Source organism: Phaethon aethereus (assembly GCF_964289735.1).
Source record: "Phaethon aethereus genome assembly, chromosome: 26".
NCBI lineage: Eukaryota > Metazoa > Chordata > Aves > Phaethontiformes > Phaethontidae > Phaethon > Phaethon aethereus.
Genome location: NC_138602.1, coordinates 4,182,262 through 4,206,167, shown reverse-complemented (window position 1 = coordinate 4,206,167; position 23,906 = coordinate 4,182,262). Strand labels below are relative to the sequence as shown.

Here is a 23,906-nt window from a genome sequence, read left to right as displayed (position 1 = left end):
TGAATAGACCCATGCTAAGACTCCACTGGTTGATTCTTAAAAACAAAAAAATCCAAGCTGTGGAGAAGGTCCTCTAGCTAAAAACACAGCTGCACTTCACCTATCTTGTAGATTGGTTCTGAGAATAAGGAAGTCTGAACAGCGTTACATAAAAGTTTTATGTTATTACAGGATGATTTTCAGGACCTGTGCTTAGATCCTATGTGCTTATCCCCACCCCCGCATCTGAGCGAACGCATACACGTTGCATTTACCTTCTGTCACTGCAGACTTCAAAATAGCCTCTCCTTGCAGATTTTCCGAGATATCCCCCCGAAGAAGTAGCCTAGATCGGGATCCTTGGGAATGGTCTTCAAACCCATTCATTTCAGACATTTCCAGATAAATCTGTTGCTTCTCCGTTAGACTTTGCATAATCAGGTCATCTTTCACATTCAAACGCTCTAAAGGAAGAAACAAACTCAGTTCTGCCTTCCTAATCACTGCCAGAGTACAATGTTCAATTTGGAAGATCATTATTCATTTTATGGTCAGAGTATCAAATGCAGAGATATAACTAACAGTTAAGGGAAAAACTCATGGAGCATGCAAAGCTTATTCGACTTATTTAACTTAAGTATTTCTATATAATCTTGCACTACCTTGAAAGACTTATGAAGGAGAAACTTGATCACATTGTGTGATGAAAAAGCAAGACGGTCATAAATCACAAATGCCGCTGAGAAGCAGTTCATGGAATATATAACTAAGTCATTACCTTGAAAATCTTTTAACTTAGCAGCTCTTGCTTCAGCTAGCCTCCTCTCTGCTTCAGGCTCATTAAACGTTCCTCCTTCTTCATCAGGACAGCTGTACAAAGGGGAGACAGATACATGTTTGATTTGCACATTAGATAACTTAAAACCATCTCAGGATTCAACCTGAAGCTTCTGCCTAGGATTGGTTTATCTTGTGTGTCAATCTTCCTCCCTTACCCAAAGCCCTGTTGCATTTGACATCAGTGAACCAAATTTTTTGTTTACTTTAAAAAAAAAAACACTAACAAAATAAAGTTTTTGGCAGTTTTTTAGTGCACCCTGTACTTGGCACTGCTGAGGCCGCACCTCGAATCCTGTGTTCAGTGTTGGGCCCCTCACTACAAGAAGGATGTTGAGGTGCTGGAGCGTGTCCAGAGAAGGGCAATGAAGCTGGTGAGGGTTCTGGAGCACAAGCCTGATGAAGAGCGGCTGAGGGAACTGGGGTTGTTCAGTCTGGAGGAGGTTGAGCGGAGCCCTCATCGCTCTCTACAACTACCTGAAAGGGGGTTGTGGCGATGTGGGTGTTGGTCTCTTCTCCCAAGTAACTAGTGATAGGATGAGAGGAAATGCCCTCAAGTTGTGCCAGGGGAGGTTTAGATTGGATATTAGGAAAAATTTCTTCACCGAGAGAGTGATCAAGCATTGGCACAGGCTGCCCAGGGAGGTGGTGGAGTCACCATCACCGGAAATATTAAAAAAATGTGTGGATGTGGCGCTTTGGGACATGGTTTAGGGGGCATGGTGGTGTTGGGTTAACAGTTGGAACTGAGGATCTCAAAGGTCCTTTCCAACCTTGATGATTCTGTGATTCTTCCCAATGAACACGAACAGAATCGCACTTCAGTCTTACAAAGAAAGTTTAGGGATAGTCAAATGGATGTGTTTGACTATAAATTTACACCCATGAGTCCTGCAAAGAGAAGACAAACGAGTAAGAAATCAAGCCCTCCCACTCTCACTCATAATTTACCTTTCTACAGCTCTGCGGATGTGTGCCATCCAGGAATTCCTCTCCTCTTTCGAGCTTGTGTGAATTTCATACATTTCTGGTCCTTTTAAGGAAGCGCTGATTAAAAACATTGCCTTTTCCTCATTAGCTACCTCTCTTACAATCAACTTTTGCAATGAGATAACTGGTGGTTTAGAGTCCTGCAAAACAAAATATAACTTATTGCACTACATCGTATGCGTTCTTTAGGGTTTGTGCTTCCTAGCTCCCCTCGTCTTCCTACTTATACAGGGCCACCATGAGCCACAACATCACAACACTATAACTTTATTGCTACGGCCTCTTCACATGAAACTTTTGACATTGTCGGGTTTTTTTACTCATCAACTATAGATTAAAACATAGAATGAAGAATATACATTTCAAAAACAAGAGGTGTTGGTACCTGATTGAATATTAAAGCACATATCAATTTAAACGCCTGAGGATTCCCACTGGGTCCCAGAAGTTAAGAACAGGCTCAAAAATTTTACTCAAAAAGAGGCAAAAACGAAATTTGAAAAAGAAAACAAACCTTAATGACTTATGTGAAAGAGGAGAACAAAAGGAAGTGTTAGAAGGTCTAAGTTGGCAAGTTAGCTACAAAACAAATATAACACAGAGGTGTTACAACAGGCCATCAGGCCCTGTGAATAATAAAACGAGGTGACAGATAGTATATTGTATAACAAAGGATTAACTGGATTAGCTGGCAGTCTTTGCAATGAATACAGGAGGGATACTGGTTACTAAAAACCTATCTATGCTTCACACAGCATAGGTCCAATATATGTAGCCTAGGAAGATCCTCCCCAGAAGAAAACAGCTCTTTGTAATTGCCGAACCTTCACAGCATAACTTAGAGTGACAATAAGAAAACTGAACTGTGAAGCAGACATCAGGAACACTAGGTTTTGCCAACCTCTGAGCAGCTGCACTGCAACTCAAGCCATAAACAGAGGTCACTGCAAAAACAGAACCACTGAGCAGATCCATCTGCTCCTCTCACTTGCTTGATTTATCTATGGAGAAGTGATATCTAAATTTCAAATACAAACCGTATATATACAAAGATGCAAAAAATTGATCAGTCGGTAACTGTAGATCATGTTACTGGAAAGAAAAAACCCACCATGTAGCAGAGATCAGCTTTTGGGGACTGTGATAAGCAACTGTACGATATGTGCTCACAGAAAAGTTACAGAAAAGGGGACATAGAATGCAGGGCATGACCTTGCCGTGAACAGCTATACTGACTAAGAATGCGTATGTATGCTCTTATTTCTTGTGAACAATGCTCTAGCTTCGATGTAAGCTATTCAGTTATCTCAAAGCAACCGGCAGTCATACGGAAAACTGCCACAACAGTCGAGACATTACATTAACAGTCTGTTTTACCCCCTCTGTGAACTTGCTCTTCTGCTCGTAGCTCAAATGCGTTTTGCACAACAGGGCACAATTAGTCTATCAGAGTCAATGTCATAAAATGAACTATTCTTCAAAGATTCACCTAATGCTGTTCAAGAAGAAACAACTTCCAGCCATCCTGATTCATGGAAGTATCCCCATTCTGTGCATTAGAAGAAGGGTAATTTGAAAAGCAGTTGCTTTTACAGCCCTGAGGTCACCAAAATAGCTTTTGCCATTAGAATTCAGGTCTAAAGTTAATGTCTTGAAAAAAATACACCCAAGAAAACAATTACATAAAATAGTTTCTCTGTTACTGGTTCTATTACAGCCATAACTGAACTAGATGAGGACAAAATGTACACCATTAACTGCTCTGAGGATACCTGTGGAAACGCCCTAGAAGAGCAAGTGAATCCACTGAGTGTTCTAGAGTGCTGCAGTAATTACATTTGCATTTAATGCTTATTACATTTACTTCAGGAAAGTTCTCTGCCCCCAGCAAATCTTAGGCTACTGTGACCACGGTTACCACATCCCTAACCGAAATGGAAGACTCTTTCCCTTCACATTAACAAACAGAAGTAGACCTTGCAAGTGCCTTGCAAAGCACAGTTCTAGCATGTGTAACATATATGACTTGTACAAAATAGCAGCCTAACAACTTTCAGTGACAGGGAAAGTCACAGCACAAGAAAAGGAGAAGCAGTGAACCTCAGAACACGCTCAGGGCATCAGAAAACCATAGGAGACGTGGCAGCTAGAACCGACTGATGCAAGGGAACACTATTTTGCACTAAGAGACAGTGGGAGGGATCCGACAAGTACCAGAACTGCTTCAGAAAAAATGATTCTATAATAGTTGGCCAGTTTATTAACTTAATTTTCATTCTGAACATATCATAACAAGTATCTAACATCTCTAACTGTATTTCTTCTGTAGTTACTGTTGCTTTCATAAATATTCTAAGTGAATACGTTAAATAAGGAGAACAATACCTACCACTGATGCAAATGTGTATTTTTGGTCCTTTTCTTGCAAAAGCAACAGTACATCAGTTAACAGGACTGCCAGAATATCTACAGTAACAACAGAGAAGAAAAAAAAAAAAAAAAAAGCAGATTTTAAAGCAGAAGGACTAGGCCAGACTCAAAAATCACTTGACTTAAATTTCCTGTGGGTTGGGGAATAGCATGTCGACATTTGCAATATTGGGTCCGCTACTGCCTTCCGCTTGGGTTGTCCACAGACAGCTTGCAGTCGTGCAGAACCATCACGATACAAATAGAGCCAAAACCACCTACATAAGCATCCTACACATTGACTCAAACACTCACGAGGGAACATGTCTCTCTCAACAGAAGACTCTTCTGGAACTGCAGACATTCACAGCACCACCTACTCTTGGCTGCATTTTATGTGCCATTGAAGCTTCTCCTTGAATATTTGAGCAATGAAGCTCTTAAAAATACTCAGTGATGGATACCGTTTTGATTTTTTTGGCAAAACAGACCTTATGCAGAATGAAGGTGTCATGGGGTTGACACGACACAATTTTTCAAAGTGTGAACCACAGCTTGCACAAGATAATGCCTTTCCACAGGACACTACGTCAGTATGACTCAATGCTTTGTCAGCTATCTAAAGACCTCCCTCTTGAATTGGAAAGCAGATCAGACAGATAATAAGCAAACAGCATAAGGAACTTATACACCATTACAGAGATGCTTATTGGACAAGCCAAGAATAGAACAAGTGCTATTTCCTCCAATATCCTATTAAACAAGCAGGTTATTGTCATCTTATTTTATACTCAATCGATCAGTAATAAACAGTTACTAAAAAAAAAATTAAAAAAAAAAAAAAATCTTGTTTTCTAGTTGTACTTTTCCGCTTCCTGGTACTTTACCTTTGAGTCGCCCTGATGCAGCTTTCCAGTACAGCATCCCATCCAGTAGAAGCCGCCTCTGTCCCATGTCATCCTTCCGGAAGAAAAGCCCATTCTTGCATTTCCCAGATGATTTTAGCTCCATTTTATGCATAATCTCTTTAAGGCGCTGCCCCTTCTCACACTCGTTTACCATGGCATCTACATGAGTGATTGTGTCCTTAATTAAACTAAGGGCCTGGGTCAGCTCTTCATAATCCCTAGTTCCAGCTAAGAGAAAAGAGTAGCAATCGGTCACATTTTCAACTCTAGAATGCAAGATATGAGCCACCCAAACATATTTTAACATGAAGGTTCCATACTGAACATATAACAGTGTTTCCTAAGAGATTAGTTCAAAAATAAAATAAAATATCCTAAAGCTCTAAATATCTAATGAACTGACAGGCCTAACTACTCTGGCTTTGTGGTTGCCAACTTGAAACTGAATGCTGCTCTTGACCCTCTGATGAGGTGAGACTGATCTGGATCTGTACCTAGAATGGCATCTTCAGCTCATAAAGAAGTGAGAAAGCAGGTATAAGGCAGTACCAGCCTGTCCCTCCTTGTCTGAGAAAAGAACATGCAAAACACGGGAGAAAAAGGATCAGATGACAACTGTGAGGCTTCTAGGAAAGATTAAACAACCTACCTTCTGTATTCTGAACAATACGTTCCACCAAGACTGGATATTTGGTGATGCGCTGCGTAACTAGAAGGATACACTCCTGAACACCAAGTCTCCTCACAATGGAACAGTTGCCTATTTTCTAGAAGACAAAACAGACCCATCACATCCATTGTATATATTTGCTCTTCTAAATCCTTCGCCTCTCCATTCACACATTTTCTGTCTCGAAACATTTTTGTACAATTAGGCATAGTACCACAAAATTAGCTGCACTCTTTTACTAAAGCAAAACTCCTGATAACATAAAGAAGTTGCTTTTATTACTAGAAAAACATTTTAGCTATTATTCTCAACTACTGTTAACTAAAACTGGAGCCCAGCAGAGAAAGTTCCAAATCTGAACTGTTTGACTACCCATTTGCTAACTGATTGCCTTTTATAATAGGATCGGTCCTTAAATACATAGAAAAGTACTATATTTTTAAAACCAGAACCAACCACCTAAGAGCCAAATTAGGTCAATAATGAATAAACTAAGTGTGTATTTTACCACCGTATGTTCCCCAGTAGGCTGATATATAGAAACACATTTCTGTTTAGAAAGGGAAGACTGTAAAGCATTAAAATCCCACTAGTTAGTCTGACTGCAGGTACAGAACAATCCTGACAGTAGAATACAGCACCAAGCTCCTTCTTTACAGGGACTGAGGCTATATATGTTAATACTCTGGTCACCTATTTAGTTCCTTGAAAGTAAAGGGTTCTCACTTTTAAAAACACTTGGTTAAGAAAAGCTACAAGTCTAGAGCTACGTTGGAAAGTTTGCACAGTATCACTTACTGATGACTGGAAAATGAGAATGCTTAGGACTAGGCAATGCCATCTGAGACTCAGGTTACAGGCTTCCACTTCGGCCGTGTCTCTTCAGCCCTTCCTATTAATTGCACATTACAGTACAGAGCAGACAAGCAAACGGCCCTGAAGCCAATCTTCTAGTTTTGGCAAGATGACATAGTAGGCAAAACTTGACTAAGAGCACCTGCTTTTTCTGCAGTAGTTCATCAACAGCATTTATCATTGATTTAATTTATTATCAAGCCAATTTAGCAAGATGGCCACACAGCAGGGCAGTCAGTGACAGAGCCATGAATAGAACAAATGCCCTGTTCCCCAGTCCTACGTGCTCTCAAGAGCCTGCCTCAAATTTAACACCTGCTAGTTGTGGCTTTGTGTCCAAAAAGCTCAAAAGATCTAAAATACAAGAAGCTCACAACTCATCAAATAATGAGAATATGCCTCTAACCCTGCTCATTCAAATTTAAGAGACCTTCAAGTACAAAATAAAACCTATTTTGTACGTAAAGTGTATTTTGCACAGTCAGAATGTGAGACTTCTGGATGTTGTTTACCTTTATTAAGTTTTGGAACTTCTTGTTGCTTTGGAGCAGGTCTTTATAGTGACTAACAGCTTCATTGTGCCCGCAACAGAACACACCGTATTTTTCTTTCATTCTCTCCCCATTTTCACCTGAAAACTAATTGGAAATACAAGAATGAAAGACATGAATCATTAAGAGTAAACCTACCTCCACTGCAAGACCCAGGTTTAACATGGTTTTATGGTAACGGATTTCTGAGACATTTCTTCAATATTTCAATTTCTTCCGTACCAGACATGAGAGATTTATGCAGTGTGACATCTGAGAGCTTGGAATACCACAAGATAACCAAATATTAAGTGATGGTTGTCATTATGAGAATTTTTAAAAGGATTTCTAGGCCTCTGCTCTTAAAAAAGACTGAGGACTGTAAAAGGTGAGGGGCAGAAAAGGGTTGTGGTATATGAAAGAAACTGTGTCCACTCCATACTGGAAGGAGTGCTGAAGTTAAGAGAAGCTGTAATCAGTTTAAAGAATCTTTATTGTATTTTTTAAAAGGTCAGAACCACGAAGCTTGGCATTAAATGCAGGAGAGCCACGTTTGGGACGGACACCAGGTATATGTTACTTTACTTTTGGAACAGATGAACAATAGAACCAAACCATCTGCAGTGGCATATCCCACAACATGCATATGCACGTCCCCAAAGAACATTCAATGAACGTGTCATATTTTTTGTGACCAGGTATTTTCCTGGGAGTCATGCTCCCACATTACTCTGGGAAGATAATCTTCAACCCAGTATTAAATCAAGCTTTACATAACATAACTTCAACCTCACAGTTAGCTTTTTAGAAATTTAATAGTGTCAACAACATTGGTAGAATTTAATTCACACCTGTTTTACCAAGAGGTCTCCAATGTTCTGGATTATATAATTTCGGTCACTGCCTTCTTCCAAGGATTCCTTTCGTCGCTCTTTTAACTGGAGCAGAAATTGCCCATGCATTTCCAGCAGCTCATCCACACAGGGGAAGAGCTTGTTGATGAGTGCATTGGGGAACTGCAGTTCCTCTCTCATGGCTTTGGAGTATACCTTCAGCATTATTTTCAGTGTCCTAACATGGTGCATTTCAGTCTGCATTAGTTCTGGTCAAGGGGAAACAAAAAAAAAAGTCACAAGTAATTTATATGCTGTGCAGTGACTAATGAAATACAAAAGAGCAGGCTCCGCAAACCACCATTTTTTGCACCACCTTCTTCTTCACCACAATCTTTGCATCACGGATGTGAAGCTCCTAAATTTGCCCTGTTAATCTCCCAACCAAACAGTGACTGACCCGACTTACTTAACGACATCTCCCAGTTGCAGTTGAGCTATTCCCTAATTGTATAGTTGGGCTTTGCTGCTTACACAGTAAGGCATACTGAAAACTATGGGTTGCTTAAAATTAAGCATCCTTCATTAATAGGAAGACTTATGCACACTAAGACAGGTAACAGTCTTGAAAATCTTCACTCAATTTTAGTTTTCAAGCTCAACTCAAAGTGGGAGCCAATAAAAATAATGATTTCTGCTTTGTTTCAGAACAGTGGCACTATGAAATAGAAAAAGTTATAAGAATAACAAAAATAACAAAAAAATCTTACCATAAATGACATCTTGCCTTTTTATAACGTCTTTCTTTTGCCTTTTTGCATAAGACTGTTCCACTGCAACACTCCAAGACTCTGCCTCAAACTCATGAGCATCCGTTTCTATTTCACTTCGGAGGGATACAGAATATGCATCTAGACCGAAAGGACATGCAATTTCAGTTATTATTGTTTCCCATCACATCCGTCATTACCATCATTAACAACAAAAGTGACAATATCTCAGTGCTGCTTTAAGACTGTGTGAAAAATTGCATAAAAATCCTGAAAAGCACAGAAATCCCATACCTTCCAGAAAAATGGAGTCTGCTGTTGAAGGTGCAAGCGAGACCACATCATCTGAAGTCTGCTTAAATTTTATAAAGCCCGAATCCCCTTCATCCATGTCTCCTGAAATTAGTCTAAATGGCCAAAGAAATTAGACCAAGGGACCAAACCAGAACATGAACATTTTTTAAAGTTGCTTGACCAAAAAGGAAAATATCCAATTGCTTTACCAAACATCTTTCCTAAACGATAGTGCAATTAACTTAAAATAAATATATAAAAGCTATCATTAGACTCCAACTTTAAACAGTCAAATCAATTTAGGAACTCCATCACTGAAATATTACAGTTTTAATTAGAGCAGCATGAACAAATATGCAACTTCTGGTATGACATTTTAAAAAGACATCACCTGGTGACAAGCCACAGCTAGTTCAGAGTACAAAGGGCACTTTCACTGAAAAGGCAGCATAACTGTGGCACATAAAAAGTAAGCAGCTACTTAAAACAGCAGATAGCTTTGAATTTGTCTACTACTTTAATCAAGGTATCCTGCAACTTAAAACACTGCTGTCTCCTATGCTAGTCAGAACTAATACAACCTAGAATAACTGAACTCAGAAGAGATTACTGAATTTCAACAAGTCTGGAGACAAATATAGCCACAAAAACCATAATCTAGGCAGAGATACTCAAATACTGCCCTATTTTATATGGTATCTTTAATGACATAGTACAGAGGGAATAAAGACAAGGTGATTTAAATAAAAAAAAAAGCTTACTGCTCAGGGAAATGAATTTCAGCATTAAAAGCTCGATAAATCTTTTTTGAGCTTGAAAGCCAATGTGAGTTCTTGCTTTAGTTCTGTAATTGTTTTTCGTTTCACATGGCGGGGCGGGGGGCAGGCAGCAGAAGATAGTGAATTAGAAGAGAAGCAGCTTGCTTACCCAAATTTATTAACAGCTCCAGCAGTATTCAATGAAGACTGAGAATTTCCTCTTTGGGCGATAGTCATACCGAGATTCCGTGAGAGTACTGGGGTGCCATCCGGTCCCAGGAGAAGACTTCGGGGCTGCTCCTTCAAAGAAGCGGCTAGAGAGGCAAAAATTGAATTGGTACTCAGAAAATGAGGCGTACACTGCAGATCGCCTGCTCTCAAACCTCTCTCTGAATGCGGACGGAGAACAGACAGGATCTTGGATGTCAAGAGCTCATTGTCCAAAAAAACATTCTCATTCCATTTTCTTGAAAAGGAACCACAAAAAGACAGCTCAGGATGAGCTGGAATTGTATTGCTTCTGCCGCTGCTTTTTGAATTTGTATTCCCCATGCTCACTACTGGCTGCCCTCAGACTTGGCACCAAAGTAAAGTGGCCCCAGAGATGCACTGTTTTTATACTACCTGTGATCCTTCTAGAAATGTAAAGCTGCCACTTAACTTACTCTATTGGCTAAATCAGCAGGTCTGAAGTGCAGGAAATTGGTCCCTACTGTGCCCATTTAGTGTGGAAATTGCAAAGTATCTTCTCCTTTAGTAAAACACCAGAACCTACACACAATTATTCACACCCTACCGTATAAGGGCACAGAACATTTCATGGCAAACAAGAAAAATCCGAGATCACATAAAAACCACAAGTTCTTTGCAATGCTTATTGCTACACAGTGATTTATATCTGCATGCACACACACTGAACGTAATAGATACTAGAGCTAAATTTAATACTGCAGCATTTTAATGCTTTTTAAATCTAGACAGACTGTGAACTGGAAAGATATTTAAAACTTTAATCACTATTACACAATACATGGAAGCCTGTAATAGACTTATAAAAAATGGATACAATTATTTAGCACTAATGTCTCTAATGAATGATAAGGAACAGGAGAAAAAATACATCCTTTTAAAAAAGGATCTTCAGGGAAATCAAAGACAAAGAATCAGCCAGACAATCTTTAAAACTTATCACTGACAAGGTCTGCAGATGCCCTTTTTTCAAAGTGCTTTTAAGGACACGGGAGCGGAAGAGATCTCATGGATCCTTGAACCCAGGACTCTGCCTTTGGAAGGAAGCTTTGTCTTACACCCAGACCGAACCCCTCTTCCAGTACTGTGTCTGGGAGGCTGCTTCAGGACCATGCTGTTGTAGCAGTTCCCAGGCAAGGTTTATGCATCACCAATTTACAACTTTCCTCGTAAAAACATTGGTGTCTACCCATCCCCAAAAGTTCCCCTTTCTTAGTCTGCGCTCCTCAGCGTACCTCTGCTAACAATCATCACTCCCTCCACTCCTGCCTTGCTCAACCAAACACTGCTAAACCAAGGTATTCATGCTGCTTCTCATAAAACAGGTTTTTCTACATTTCTTGATATCTCATAGTCTACATCGCCTTGTCTCTCGTTTCATCTTCCTTCAAACAGTTGACTAGGATCGTATTAGGGCTGCAGGGGAAGTTTCGTCAATGACACTTAACAGAAGTTATATTGCCGCATCTTTTCCTGCTGGAAATCCCTTTCCCAATACCTGCTGGGGTTTGAAATCTCTTGGCTACACAGAGAGTGCATTCTCAGGCTACAACAAACTGTGTGATGAGCTCCAAGCCCATTGTCCCAAAAGAGGAGACTAATATATACTATATACTCAATACATACTATATACTAATATCTAGCTAATATATGCTAATATCTATTCTTAAGCAAAGGCTTAGTAATAAATGCCCTCCCATTTCCATTTGGGGAAGTATCAAAATCATCAGCCGTCAAGTTCTCTTTCTGGGCTCCACAAGCCAAGAACATAAAGTTCTGTTTCGTAACGGTAGGCCAAATCTAGAAATCTCCAGAGGCAAAACATGGGGAGAGGGATGGGGGGACACAACCAACACAGTTTGTACCTTTCTCAAAATGTATTTCCCTTTTATGTTGATGCAATCCCTTCGGCCTTTTTTGCCGGGCATTGCAGTCTGCAGCGTTACACCATGGGTAAAGACGTACAATGCCCGTGCTATTAGCTGTTCCTTTTAACTTTCAGCTTCTGCTTTTGGCCATGGAAAATAAGAACTGGCTGCCTAGCAGAGTCTGCAGCAACCAAAAGCCATTTTCTGAGTTCAATTAGCACTGTCTGCACACTGCTGAGAGTCCGTATCGATCGCTGGGAACCTATCACACCAGACCAGACTGTATACCACAGAGCTGTTTCAACGACAAACCCTACAGCCAACTTTTCCTATTTTCATTATTCCTTATTGCTTCCTATTTTAGCCTCTGCACTTTCCCCTAAATGCACAAAGCCGTTCTCGGTAATGCAAGCAGCCACTTATCTTCTTATAACAATTATTCCCTTGGCACGACCTCTTGATAAGAATCATTTCATAAAGAAATACACCTTGCAATGCAAGTCGACTGACACCTAACAAAAACCTATGAACCACACATAGCAATACTCGGACACGCATGTCAACTGTGTTTCTTACAGCCACCAAAGTAACCAGATGGACCAACTGCAAGGCAGAAAATAATTCTGCTCTAGTCACGGGCAATCATCTGAAAGCCAAGAGTTCTGTTAGCGTAGACCTCGTAATGGCTACAAAATAAAACGCCATTTCAATCATACACCTGTGGCTGCAATCGTCTCCTCCAGCAGCAAAAAGCTATTTCAAAGCCCATGCTGCAATAGAGCTGTTCTTTCTTCTTGTTTTTTTCTCCCAGATCCCTTCTCCTACTTTGTTTCAAAGATTTATGTTCAGACCATTAGTACTAGCTTGTCTGAGAGATTTCTAGCAACCACTAGCTGCAGGCAAGTTTTAAATAGACAATTATGAAAATCTGATGTAAAACAAAGTTCACAGTTCTAGTCTTTTCAGGAGGTCAGAGAATAGACAATCAATGAAAAACTAGCTTATTGATCTCTTTTCACCATGATATTTTGAGGTTACACAGCAAGAAGGTATAAAGAAAAATAAAAAGATAAAAAGATAAAAACACACAGGAGATTGCCCGGAGCCTCTAAGCCATTCCCAACAGAAAAAAAAATGAAGCCATCTTATTAAAAGAGACCTTTTCTATACTTCAATAACACACTGTGTATAGCCTTTAAAACATATTAAAGAAAAAAATACAATTGAACAGATAAGCCTTGAGCACAGAAATCATTCTTTAGTACAAACCTGGGGAAATGCACTGGGGTGAACTTTGTGGAGATCCAGAAGGTCTGTGCTGCAAATCTTTCTGCTATAGAAAAAAATACAATATCCTTACACATACAGACCAAACTTTCAGTCCAAAATGAATCCTATTTTTCCTATCATGTAGCACTAATTGTAAGTGAAGCTGTATACTTAAAGTAGAAAAGATCTGACACAGTAACAGTTTTGAATTTTTCACATGCCAGAAGAATGGCGTATAGACATTAATACTTTGTATAAAAATCTAATCAAGTATAAACCAGGCTGAAATAGAACCAAAAATGAAGTCACAGCTGAATTAAAGCAATGATAAAAAATAATTTGTTAAATGAAAGCAATCCCTTTATGTAAACAGTCTTTACCTACCCTTTGTTGCCATTTAGTTTACTGCAATACTAATGAAACTAACCCAGCCAGTTTCAACCAAAATTTAGACTGCCCATTTAAAATTCCATCTTTGGTAATCTGTACAATTTTCTTGTTCTTACAACACTAGGATATTACAACTCATGGAGATACAATTTATCTGAGATGCAAAGAAATCGAATGAGTAATACAGTCTGTACAAAATGGCTTTTTGGGAGTCTCGCTTCACTTTGAGGATCTCATTTCTGACTTCACTCCCCATATCATTGTGTGCTGCTGTTCCCTCTTTGCTCTCTTCAGGAGTGGTTTGTAAGGGCTGATTCAACCATGAAAGTTTGGCAGATGGTAAAGAGTGGAAATGAAAGCATCAGAGCAAGTGAATTTTTTGTAGGTTTAAAAGGAAAATGCACCATGCCTCGAGAAATTTCAAAGTATATATCAAAACCCCCACAAGAACATTTCTGCCCTCAGAAGTTACATTCTAAATCACCGATGACTGAAAGCACTTCCTCTAACCTCTAATTGCCCAGGTTTGAGCTGTTCTGCTCTCTCTTTTGCCCCTCATGGTACTCCCTAATCTGCTATCAGTCTCTGAAATCATCGACACTTGCAGGTTAAAACAAACTAAAACTCCCTCAAGTATAATTAGTTGTAAGGAGGAGGAAATGATTTTCAAAACCAATACCAGAATAAAAAAAAAAACCCGACACATAGGCAGCCTTCTGAAACCAACCTGTGACCTTACATGCAATCACAGGCACCATGGTCACACAGATAAAAAATGAACAGCTTAGCAACATATAAAGTTCACCACAGTTCAAAAATTGAACCAATTTTTCTGCATTGCTCAGCTTATAAATAATATGCAACTATTCTAACCAAATTCCCCTCCACCGCTCACACTCTTCCATCAGCTTTGAGATGGCACAACCTATTAAAATACAGTGGCATAAAATTCAGAGGTACCATCTAATGCAATTATGTTCCCCAAAAAAGTGATGGGTTTGAGCATTCTTATAAGGGTTAGTCACAGTTCTGACAGACACAAGCAATGGCAAGTAATTTTCAGTAGAGCAGTAAGACATTTCACTTTATTTTCCCTACATACATTGTCATAAATAACTACAATGACAAGTTAATAACTATTTGATGTCTTGAAGATGTAAGGCAAGATTCTGTACTCATGTAAATTAACACACTCGCACTAAGTTAAACATACTATGTCAAGCACTGTTATTATAAAAGGAGAACAAATTTTAAAACCCACCTTGGGTCTGATGCTGCTGCATTCAGACAGTAAACTCTTGCAGTTCTTATGGACATTCACTGCACAATCTGAAACACACACAAAAAAGTCTTAAATTATTCTTGTCATTCCCATCTAGGGAAAGGAAGAGCGACACACAAAAGATCTTAATTTTGGAAGAGATGCAGAGTAAGCTCAGGTGTTTCAGTGAGCATCCTTGTTGTGCACGTTCTGTTCTTGATTTTACACCAAATACTCAAGCTTTTTCAGTACGAGTCAGAATCACTGATAATTGATCAGTGATAATGACAAGCACAAAGAGACGCTACTGACAGCGTTCTGCCTGATCTCCACTCAACCAGAGCACCGCTCCCCTCATATTTGCAAAGGCTATTGCCACATCTCAATTCAAAATTGATACCATTCAAAAAGGCAGCAATTTATTTGGCTCCATAGGAATAGCTGCCTTTCGGCATAGAGTATTAGTAGGAGCTGGACTAACTACAGGAAAGTTCAAGACACACCACAGAGGCGTCAGAGTATTACCACCACCAGGGTACTACCACTTTCCTAGCTTCACAAAGGAACTGTTTCCAGATAAAAGAACTAAAGCAACCCTCTCTCACCCAAAAGGCATAAAACCATTAATAGCATAGTAAAGTCCAATTTCTTTTTTTCCATATAAGAAATACTGCTTGAGAAAACAAGACGACAACTGGTAGTGTCAAAGATTTTCTGCAGTCTTTCTGCTCATCCATAAAATAAGATCCTTCTTCAAAAGCAGACACAGGACACTGGCAACTAAGACAGTAAAGGAAACCAGGATTTGTTTCTTCCCTTACCTTTCAGGCACGCCTGTTAAAAGAGAGACAGAACAAAACTGGGAAGATGAACACTGTATCTGCTAGAGAAAAGCCTGTTTATGTTTAAAGCACAGAGGAAAAACTATTTCAGGTCTCTTCATCCAAACAGAACCATCACCCACGCCTGGCGCCAAGACTGGTGATCTGCTTGAAGGCTCCTGGCTAACGTAAAGAAATGCTCACTTTTAAGCGTTTTCCATAATTACAGTTAAACTCTGAGAAGAGGAGGAAAACGCTTACTTGGCCTTACACACAAATAAATTAATAAAGATATAAAAACAAGACTGAGAGAAAGACTGAGTGCACAGCCCTGAACGATGCTTACGTGTTATGCAACTTGTACAAGTGTGGCAAATAACGGCAGAATGCTGCGCTTTGAGCGCCTGCCACACACGAACTTTCCACAAAAACAATCACCTCCCACAACTTCTCTCTTATTTGGGATATTTCTACCAATACTGTACCCCATGCAACAAAACAAAAGGCACTATATCTAAGTTCATATGTACGTACCTCTGCAAATGTATGATAAAAACATATCAAAACTATTCACTTGCTAAAACTAATAAAGGATAACAAATATATGAGCTATTGTGGCTATTTTGGCCTCCACCTATCTCCAGAAAATGAAGAGCTTGTTAAAAGACATGCCACAACAATGACGAACCAGTTGACAATAGAAACCCTTTTCCTCCTGAGACAAAGGAGCAAACCTTAGGCCAAAAATCACCACACAAAAGGAAATAGAAAAAATTCTCCATGACATCAGGCTGTGCTGGATTTGAGTCTAGCTTAGGGACGGGTTCCCTTCAGGGCAGAACAGGCACACCGACGGCGGGAAGCGTTCATACAGCCACTGCGCTCCCCCGCGGCCCCGCGGCATCGCCTCTCCTCTTGAAATCCACTTCATTCATCTAGAATTGTGTAATATAGTAATCTATAAACATTTTATCAAACTTGAACTAGACATTCATATTCCCTGACATTTACATGTCTTCAGTGATTACGCTTGATAATTCTTTTCCTATTAAATATTGCAATGTTAGCAACATGCACTTGCTCTGTTAAAGATAACAGCTTATATCATTCTCTGTAGGTATTTTTCACTTAATTAGTTGATGTATCTAATACTGCTGTGTATCCGTTTCCTATGCTGCTGAAAGAGCCTTTACACTACAGGAGAGAACATACTAGAAAACTGGAAAACGCTACAGAAAAGCCTCAGAAAACTGCAGGTGAATCCAAGGGCTTGATTCTCTAAGAGACTATTGGAAATGCAATTAACTTAATGATTTCCAAGTGGCATTATTTTTGCCCACATAACAGAATTTTGAAAACGGTCAGAAGAATCAGGCTGTTTTATAAGCATCCTTAATTTTATAAAATATGCTCCAGCTTTCTCTATTAGACAGTCTTACGCAGACAGTGCTGAACCAAGTACACTCCAGTTAAGAATGAGAACAAGCAGTTGAATACTAGTGAAGTTGATTTCCTTTTTCTGCATGTAAGATCTCTTTGCATTCTTTATGGACAGCCTTTCTGAACGGGGTATTAGCAGGGGACAAGAAAACAGCAAACGGGAAGAATGAGGGACAGAGGACAGTGGAGAAGTGACAGGAACCTGCATACATTGAGACTGATATTTAAGAGCAGAGATAAACGGTCGTTACAGGTGTATAGAAATAATAGATACCTAACCTGAGAAAACACAGACGGAAGGGTTTTTTTCACTTTATCATGAGGGGAAAAAAACCAACCCACCACAGAGACCAGCCAAAGAAAAGGAGCATTAGTAAATTCAAACCTCACTAAGTTTTGCATGTTTTGCCTGTACCATCAGTAACTGGTAGCATTTGGTTTTATTCAGATCAAGAATTTGGGAAGGTACAAAACTGAACTGGACAGTTACGTCAGCAAGCCCTTCTCAAACTGGAAAGGCACAGAAGGTATTCCCGAGAAACCCAGAGGGCTGCCACCCAGGCTTTTCCCTTCCTTTTCCCTGTCTTCTCCTACCTCAATCACCCACTGGAACTGCAGGAAGACTAATTTGGCAGGGAAAAACAGATCCCATAAAGGATTTTATTTCTACAGCAGAAGGGCTGTAGCTCTGACCAGCGCTGAGAACATCAGTTAAATTGCCTACACAACTAGACGGTGCAAGGATTTGGGGTACCTCAACTGGATGGGGACAGGACCACCGCTGCTACAGCTAAGGATGCAACAGCAGTCGATACCACACATAGCATGGGAACCAAGCAAACCCACCATGGTTGTTTCTGGGCTTAAATCAACAGTTTTGGAATTAAGACGGAGAATTTGGGGAGCATCACATTATCCCACTCTGCTTACTCTGGGGACTGTCGCTGCCTCCGAAGCATTTTGCATGGGCCAGTGATGACCTACTACTCATTGCCAGACTAACTGAAGCAGGGGCCTCATCCAGCAAAGAAATAAAGATCAAGAGGCTCATAAAACGTCATTAAAAGATCCTGTTCACAATTGAGGACAATGAAATTAATATCTGCTATAATAAAAACCCTTCCCTTATTAATGAGCTGCTTTCCCAAAGGCTCACAGAAACCAATTTACAACTGAAGAGCATTTTATTGGACACCACTTTACAATGCCCAAAAGCATAACACCGATTCACAGTATGCAACAGGGCAATGAACCTAGCTGAAAAAGGGCAGGCAAATACATTTTCTCCCCCAGCTGGAATACCTTCCACTGGATCAGACACTGGCAATGTCCTTGTAAATGTCTTCCAGAATTGGATTCCAGGACAAATCTATGACTCACCAGATATTATCAGTATTATGACCCTGACCTTTGGTCTGGAACGGTACTGCCCAATAAAATAACTCTTAAAAGGCCATTTGCAAACGACTACAACTAACAGACAGATATGCTGCGATTAATGAAAAATTGAACTCCTGACTTCTTTTTTCTTCAAGGACAAGGGTTTTTGGAATTTTTTAAATGGCAGATTAAAAAAAACCAACAACAAAACCAAATACAACTCTAAAACAGCTAAGTTCAGACAGGGACACCTTTTAACAGTGACTCTAATGATACAAGGTGTTCAAGAACTACTTTAATGCTAAGAATATATTCACCACCTATTAAATCCAATCAGCTGAAGAAAGCTGTGGAGAAAATAGTTTTCTTGTGAAATTAATCCTTTTTCTGCTTTCAGATGTCTGATGCTTCAGCAATCAAAGAGACTTTCTCTCTTTACTCACCCTTACACTGCACAAGGTAATTCCTCTCTCTTGAACTGACAATCAAAACTTTTAGTTCTGAAAAACTTGCACGTGAATGATTAATATAGAATATAAAATCTGAATTTATACATAAAGACACACAACACAACGACTGAGAAACATTTCAACCAACTACAGCATTCCAGAAAAAGCAGTGTGACTTCGTGATAAATCTCCTCAGGAAAGAGGAGGAGTTTCCCTGGAACATGAAGAAGTTTCTGTATTCGGTAAATCCAGGTCAGGTAAATTCAGGAACTTGGAGCAGGTTTAACTTTGTCCTAGTGGCTTTAGTGACCGGTGTTTACTTGTTTTGCTAACTCGACTAATTGCGTAGAGGCAGAAACTAAAAACTGGAAGGGTGCAGGGTGATGAGATATTTCACATTCTGAAACAGAGACAGTCCACACGAGAGCAACAGCATTAAATTATCAAGTTTCAGCTTCCCCGTTAAAGCATTCCTTTTTGTCTCCAAAAACAACCTATAATTACTTTCTTACTGTATCTGGTTTTATCGTCAAAATATCAGCTAGACGGATGGGGGGTGGAGTTGTGTCATTCCCAACACTGCAAGCTCTGGTGGGCTTGGGGTTTTCTTTAAACACAGAAACCCAAGCCACAACAAGTGAACGACTGGTGTTTCTTTTTTTAAACAATGCAAAGTAAAATTAGCATATTATCCTAAAAGAAATGCGAGTACCATTTCAGTTGTCTCACACTCAACCCTTCCCCCATTCTACAGGAACGCTACAGGACTGCAGCAGCAACTATGACAATCATAAAAGGTATTTAAAATATTTCATAGGTAAACATTAGGTGGAACTACAACACACAACGTCTGATGGCTCCTGTTTGAGAGCCATATTTCATGGGTTTATTTTTTTTTACCATACCAAAGAAAAACTCAGTATTACCTTATAAATTTGTAATTTTTTTAAGAAGTGCCAAATAAAAGAGCCACCTAGAAAACTCTCTCTTAAGAGAGGAATGGGAAAGAACTGAGAAGCAGCCATTTCTTCTCCTGATTTTCCACAGATGACAACAGATACTACAGTAACAAAACCACAGCACAAGCTCTTCAAACAGTATTCAGAAATTTTGCTTATTTATTAGAGCAGCAGAACCAAATACAGGACCAGAAACATTCAGAAAACTATTTCTGTTTGCATCACTCCCTGTTTTCCCCCACCTTCTCCAAAACCCCCATCACCGCTCCTGCCAAGGTTTCCTTTCCAACACATACAAGCTAAGTCTACAATCTGATACTACCTCCTGCTCATCTCCTTAAGACGCCAGGGCTGCGGAATATTTACAATGGGTCAGTCATTTCAGACGTTTTCACCATTTTTTTTTTCCGTAACACATTTAAGGTCTTTTTATGTACATCCCGGACTTTTCTCAGTGCTACAGCCCCAGCACTAGTACTACCTGTGTAAGCAACCGAGAAGCCAAGACGCAGGATTTCATTATCACGAGCGTAAGGATGCTCAGACTCAAGCTGTGGCATGAAGTGCACCAGTTTCGCATCAGGCTACGTCAGCTCGTCTCCTGAACACGCACAGCGACATTTTATCCCTTTCTTCACCCCTCTAAAAGATAAAGACTAGCTCTTCACAAGCTACGGCCTGTCCCACTGCTTGAGCCTCGGGCCGCCACCGTCGGGAGGGCTATAAACCCTGCAGGGCTTCTCACGAAGGGGAAGATAAACCCGCCGCCCTGGCCGAACTCCGCATCTCCCCCGCGCTGCCGGAGGAGGCCGGCGTTGTGTAAGTGCCCGCTGCGGGACGCTGTCAGGGGGCAGCGGCCGGCGGGCGGGCTCCCCCCGCAGCTCCCCGCTGACAACACCCTCCCCACGGGCACTGCGAAGCCCCCGAAGCGGCGCTGCCCCGCCGCAGGGACCGGGGGCGGCCGGTCACCTGGGCCGCGGCCTCCCATGGCCCTGGGGAAGGGGGGGTGGGGGGGTGTGTGTCCCAATGCCGGGAGGGCTCGCTAAGGCCGGGACGGGGGCGCGCGGCGGGGAGCCGGAGGCCGAGGCTCGGGGCGCCGGCGGACGCGCTGACACCCCGGTCTCTTACCGAACTCCCCGGGGAACCGCCGGTTGCACTCTCGGTCCCGGGAGCCGCCGCCACAGCAACAGGAAACGCCCCCGTGTCCCGGAAGCAAAAGCGAGACGCGGGTGCGCGCCTGCGCGCTTGGCCCGGCCGAGGGGAGGGTCGCTTTTCCCTCAGGGCGGGCACGAGCGCCCGCAGACCCTCCTGTCCCCTCGGGGAGGGTCCGGCCGCCGCCAGCCGCAGTCCCCGCTTGCCCCTCAGGGAGGGCACGGCCACCCGCAGCCCGCTCCCGGGACGGGGCAGGCGGCCGGCGGCAAAAGACACCAGGCCTCTCCCCGAGGAGGGTCCCAGGCCGCCCGCCCCGAGCCCGAGAGCCGCTCCGGCCTCTCCCCCGCCCCGGCCGGCGCGTGTAAACATCCCGCTCCATGGGGGGGGGTCTCCAGGGGACCCGTCTTCCGTCAGCGCCTGGCTGCGGCGCGGACAGAGGCTAAACAGGCCCTTAACGCATGGGGCGTAGCATCCCGAGCGACAGCTTTAACGTGGTAGTTCCTGTGTTTGCGCGGCGCCCGGGGCTCGCTCTAAGTACAGAATTTGTTATTGAAAGCCTGGTGGGATTTGCCATTCAAAACAAGCCCAAGTGTTTATGGCCGCACCTGCCAAGGCAAGGTTGGGGTGCTGGGCGGGCTGGCAGGGTGCTGGCTTCCTTATCCAACCCGGAGACTACAAGTGCCGGCCCGGGCCTTTGCAAATGACCCTTGTGCGGACAAACGGCAAAAGCCAAGGGGAATTACCTTTGCTATCAGCAGATGCATGCACTGACTTGTATAACTAAACTGCTTGCTTGAAAAACCACCTTTTCCTTGACACCAATAAGGTTTGACCTAGTACCAGCACCGGGCTGCTGAAGTGCTCTGTGCAGAGAGGAAAAAATGAGAAGAGCTCATGACCTCACCTTACCTCCTAATCTCTGATTCACTCCTGAGGATTTACAATACTGGTCTCCACAGTTCCCTGTCGAGCTTGAAAATGCAACGTATGCGGTTACAAAACAAACTTCCCTCTGAAAATCCACCTTCTAGCTTTCCTGCGCTGCTTGGAAAGAACCTGCCACTGTTTGGGCTGGAAATGTACTGAAATCCTAGGCTACCATGGGACCACAATATTTGTCTCTGGTTTCCACACTGCAACCTGTTTAATCGATTTTATTTTTCCCTTCATCTTTATAGTTGCAAGCTTTTTTTGTGCTGCATCTGTACAGGACTAAGTACAATAAGGTCCCAGTTGTTTATTGGGGCCTGTCAGCACTACAGAGAAATAATCATTAAATAAAGCAGTTTGGGGGTAAAGAGCTGGCTGCCACTTGGTGACAGATTAATCCTTAGATGCTTCAAACTTCGTGCTTCGCTGTAATATAAAAGTAAAACATTGCGGATTGCCCAACTACAGCTGTCACGGGGAGAACGTGCTGTACTTGTGCAGCTGGCCTCAGGGCATCTCCGCAAAATCAGTGCAAAATCTGGCACAGCAACCAGCTGAAAGACTCCGTAGCTTAGAGCTAAGGTTTGGCTTGCAAAAGAAGAGAATAGCACTGACTTTCTAATCCTGTGTAATTCTATAATAACAAAAGATTTCTTACTGAATGAGTTGCAGGTAGATGACTGTCACGCAGCCTTCTGCATTTGTCAAGTGTACAAGAGCCTGGGGTTTTATCAGGGAATGCAAGGAGCAGCACCTTGGAGGTGTTCCAGATGAAGGCGATACCACCCAGATGTGAAAAGAAAGCGAAAAGCAGAAAAGGAGAAGCACTGAGATTAGTATATTCTTCAGCTTCCTTTTCTAAAACCTCTAGAGTTGCAGCAAGTATTCGGCAGGGCCAGCTCTATGTCAGCAGACTCGTAGCTCAGTCAGCGTTTCCTCTGAAACCAGTGCTGCAGACCACTTTCACATTTGCTTCAGATCCTGCTTCATTGGCTTATAACCACATTAACCCACAGCCTATCGCAGTCGCTCTGGTTTCGCCTGTTTTCTTTGGACTCCTGTCAGTAATCATTTATTCCAAGTGGGACTCCCAGTCCATTTATCACTGTCAACATGTTACAGCAGCCAAACCTCCTTTTTGCCCCCAAAATAGAAGCATTTTGGCGGCTGTGTCTCTCTCCAGAAATGCAGAGTTTCAGGTTGCCTGCTGCTTTTCAGATTTCTCAGGACTCTGTGTGGGCTACGAGCAGAAATTTCAGGATAGGAAATTAAGTAATTCCTCCTTATTAAAAGCCAAAACTATCCTTCCTGTATTAGCTTATTGGTGCTGCACTGAGAAACCCAAAAGCAAAAGTGTGTAGGCACAAGTCCCAAGTGAGAGGTAAATTTCACACCGAATTTCAAGTCCAAACCAAAAGCCATTCTGGCCTCTCTTCCTTACAGATAAAGAAGTGTGGGTGGAGGAAGTTTGCCTGACAAACTGCAGAGATCCATGCCCTCCATTCATCCACAGAACCATTGTGAGAAAGGAAATGACTCTCCAAACCTCTTTCACAACATGCCCTAAATAAGTCCTGGAGACGATTTGTTACAGCAATTTGTTGTAAATCAGCCTGTATACTGAATTCAGCAGCCAGCAAAGGTCAGCCTAGGACAGGTAGACAGTCAGATGTCCAGCACAGCCTGTATTATTCAGGAAGATTCATTAAACTGAGCACCTTCTCTTAAAGACGAGGAATTTGTCTGAAGCCTACCGAATGCTTTGGTTGCTGCTGTATGTTTCTTTTTGAAGAGGATGGTTGATCTGACCTCCCTACGGGGTCCAGGGCTCCATCTTTCCCATAAAGTAATAGAGACGTAACTCTCAAGATGATGTAGAAGATCCACCTCTACCCCAGAGCTCAA

General features: G+C 41.7%; 1 protein-coding gene across 1 annotated transcript in view; it reads right to left on the bottom strand.

Annotated features, from left to right (window-relative positions):
* Positions 1-23,906, bottom strand: part of ARHGEF18 (Rho/Rac guanine nucleotide exchange factor 18) — a gene marked incomplete at both ends in the record, with an annotated part of 45,750 nt that overhangs the window by 7,006 nt on the left and 14,838 nt on the right. Inside the window, 13 exons of the mRNA XM_082011114.1 lie at positions 255-443; positions 758-849; positions 1,768-1,946; positions 4,196-4,272; positions 5,103-5,351; positions 5,773-5,890; positions 7,161-7,286; positions 8,030-8,280; positions 8,782-8,922; positions 9,076-9,188; positions 10,003-10,147; positions 13,220-13,283; positions 14,871-14,938. Of these exons, the coding sequence (XP_081867240.1) occupies positions 255-443; positions 758-849; positions 1,768-1,946; positions 4,196-4,272; positions 5,103-5,351; positions 5,773-5,890; positions 7,161-7,286; positions 8,030-8,280; positions 8,782-8,922; positions 9,076-9,188; positions 10,003-10,147; positions 13,220-13,283; positions 14,871-14,938 (1,812 nt within the window). The remainder of the gene's footprint in view (positions 1-254; positions 444-757; positions 850-1,767; positions 1,947-4,195; positions 4,273-5,102; positions 5,352-5,772; positions 5,891-7,160; positions 7,287-8,029; positions 8,281-8,781; positions 8,923-9,075; positions 9,189-10,002; positions 10,148-13,219; positions 13,284-14,870; positions 14,939-23,906) is intronic.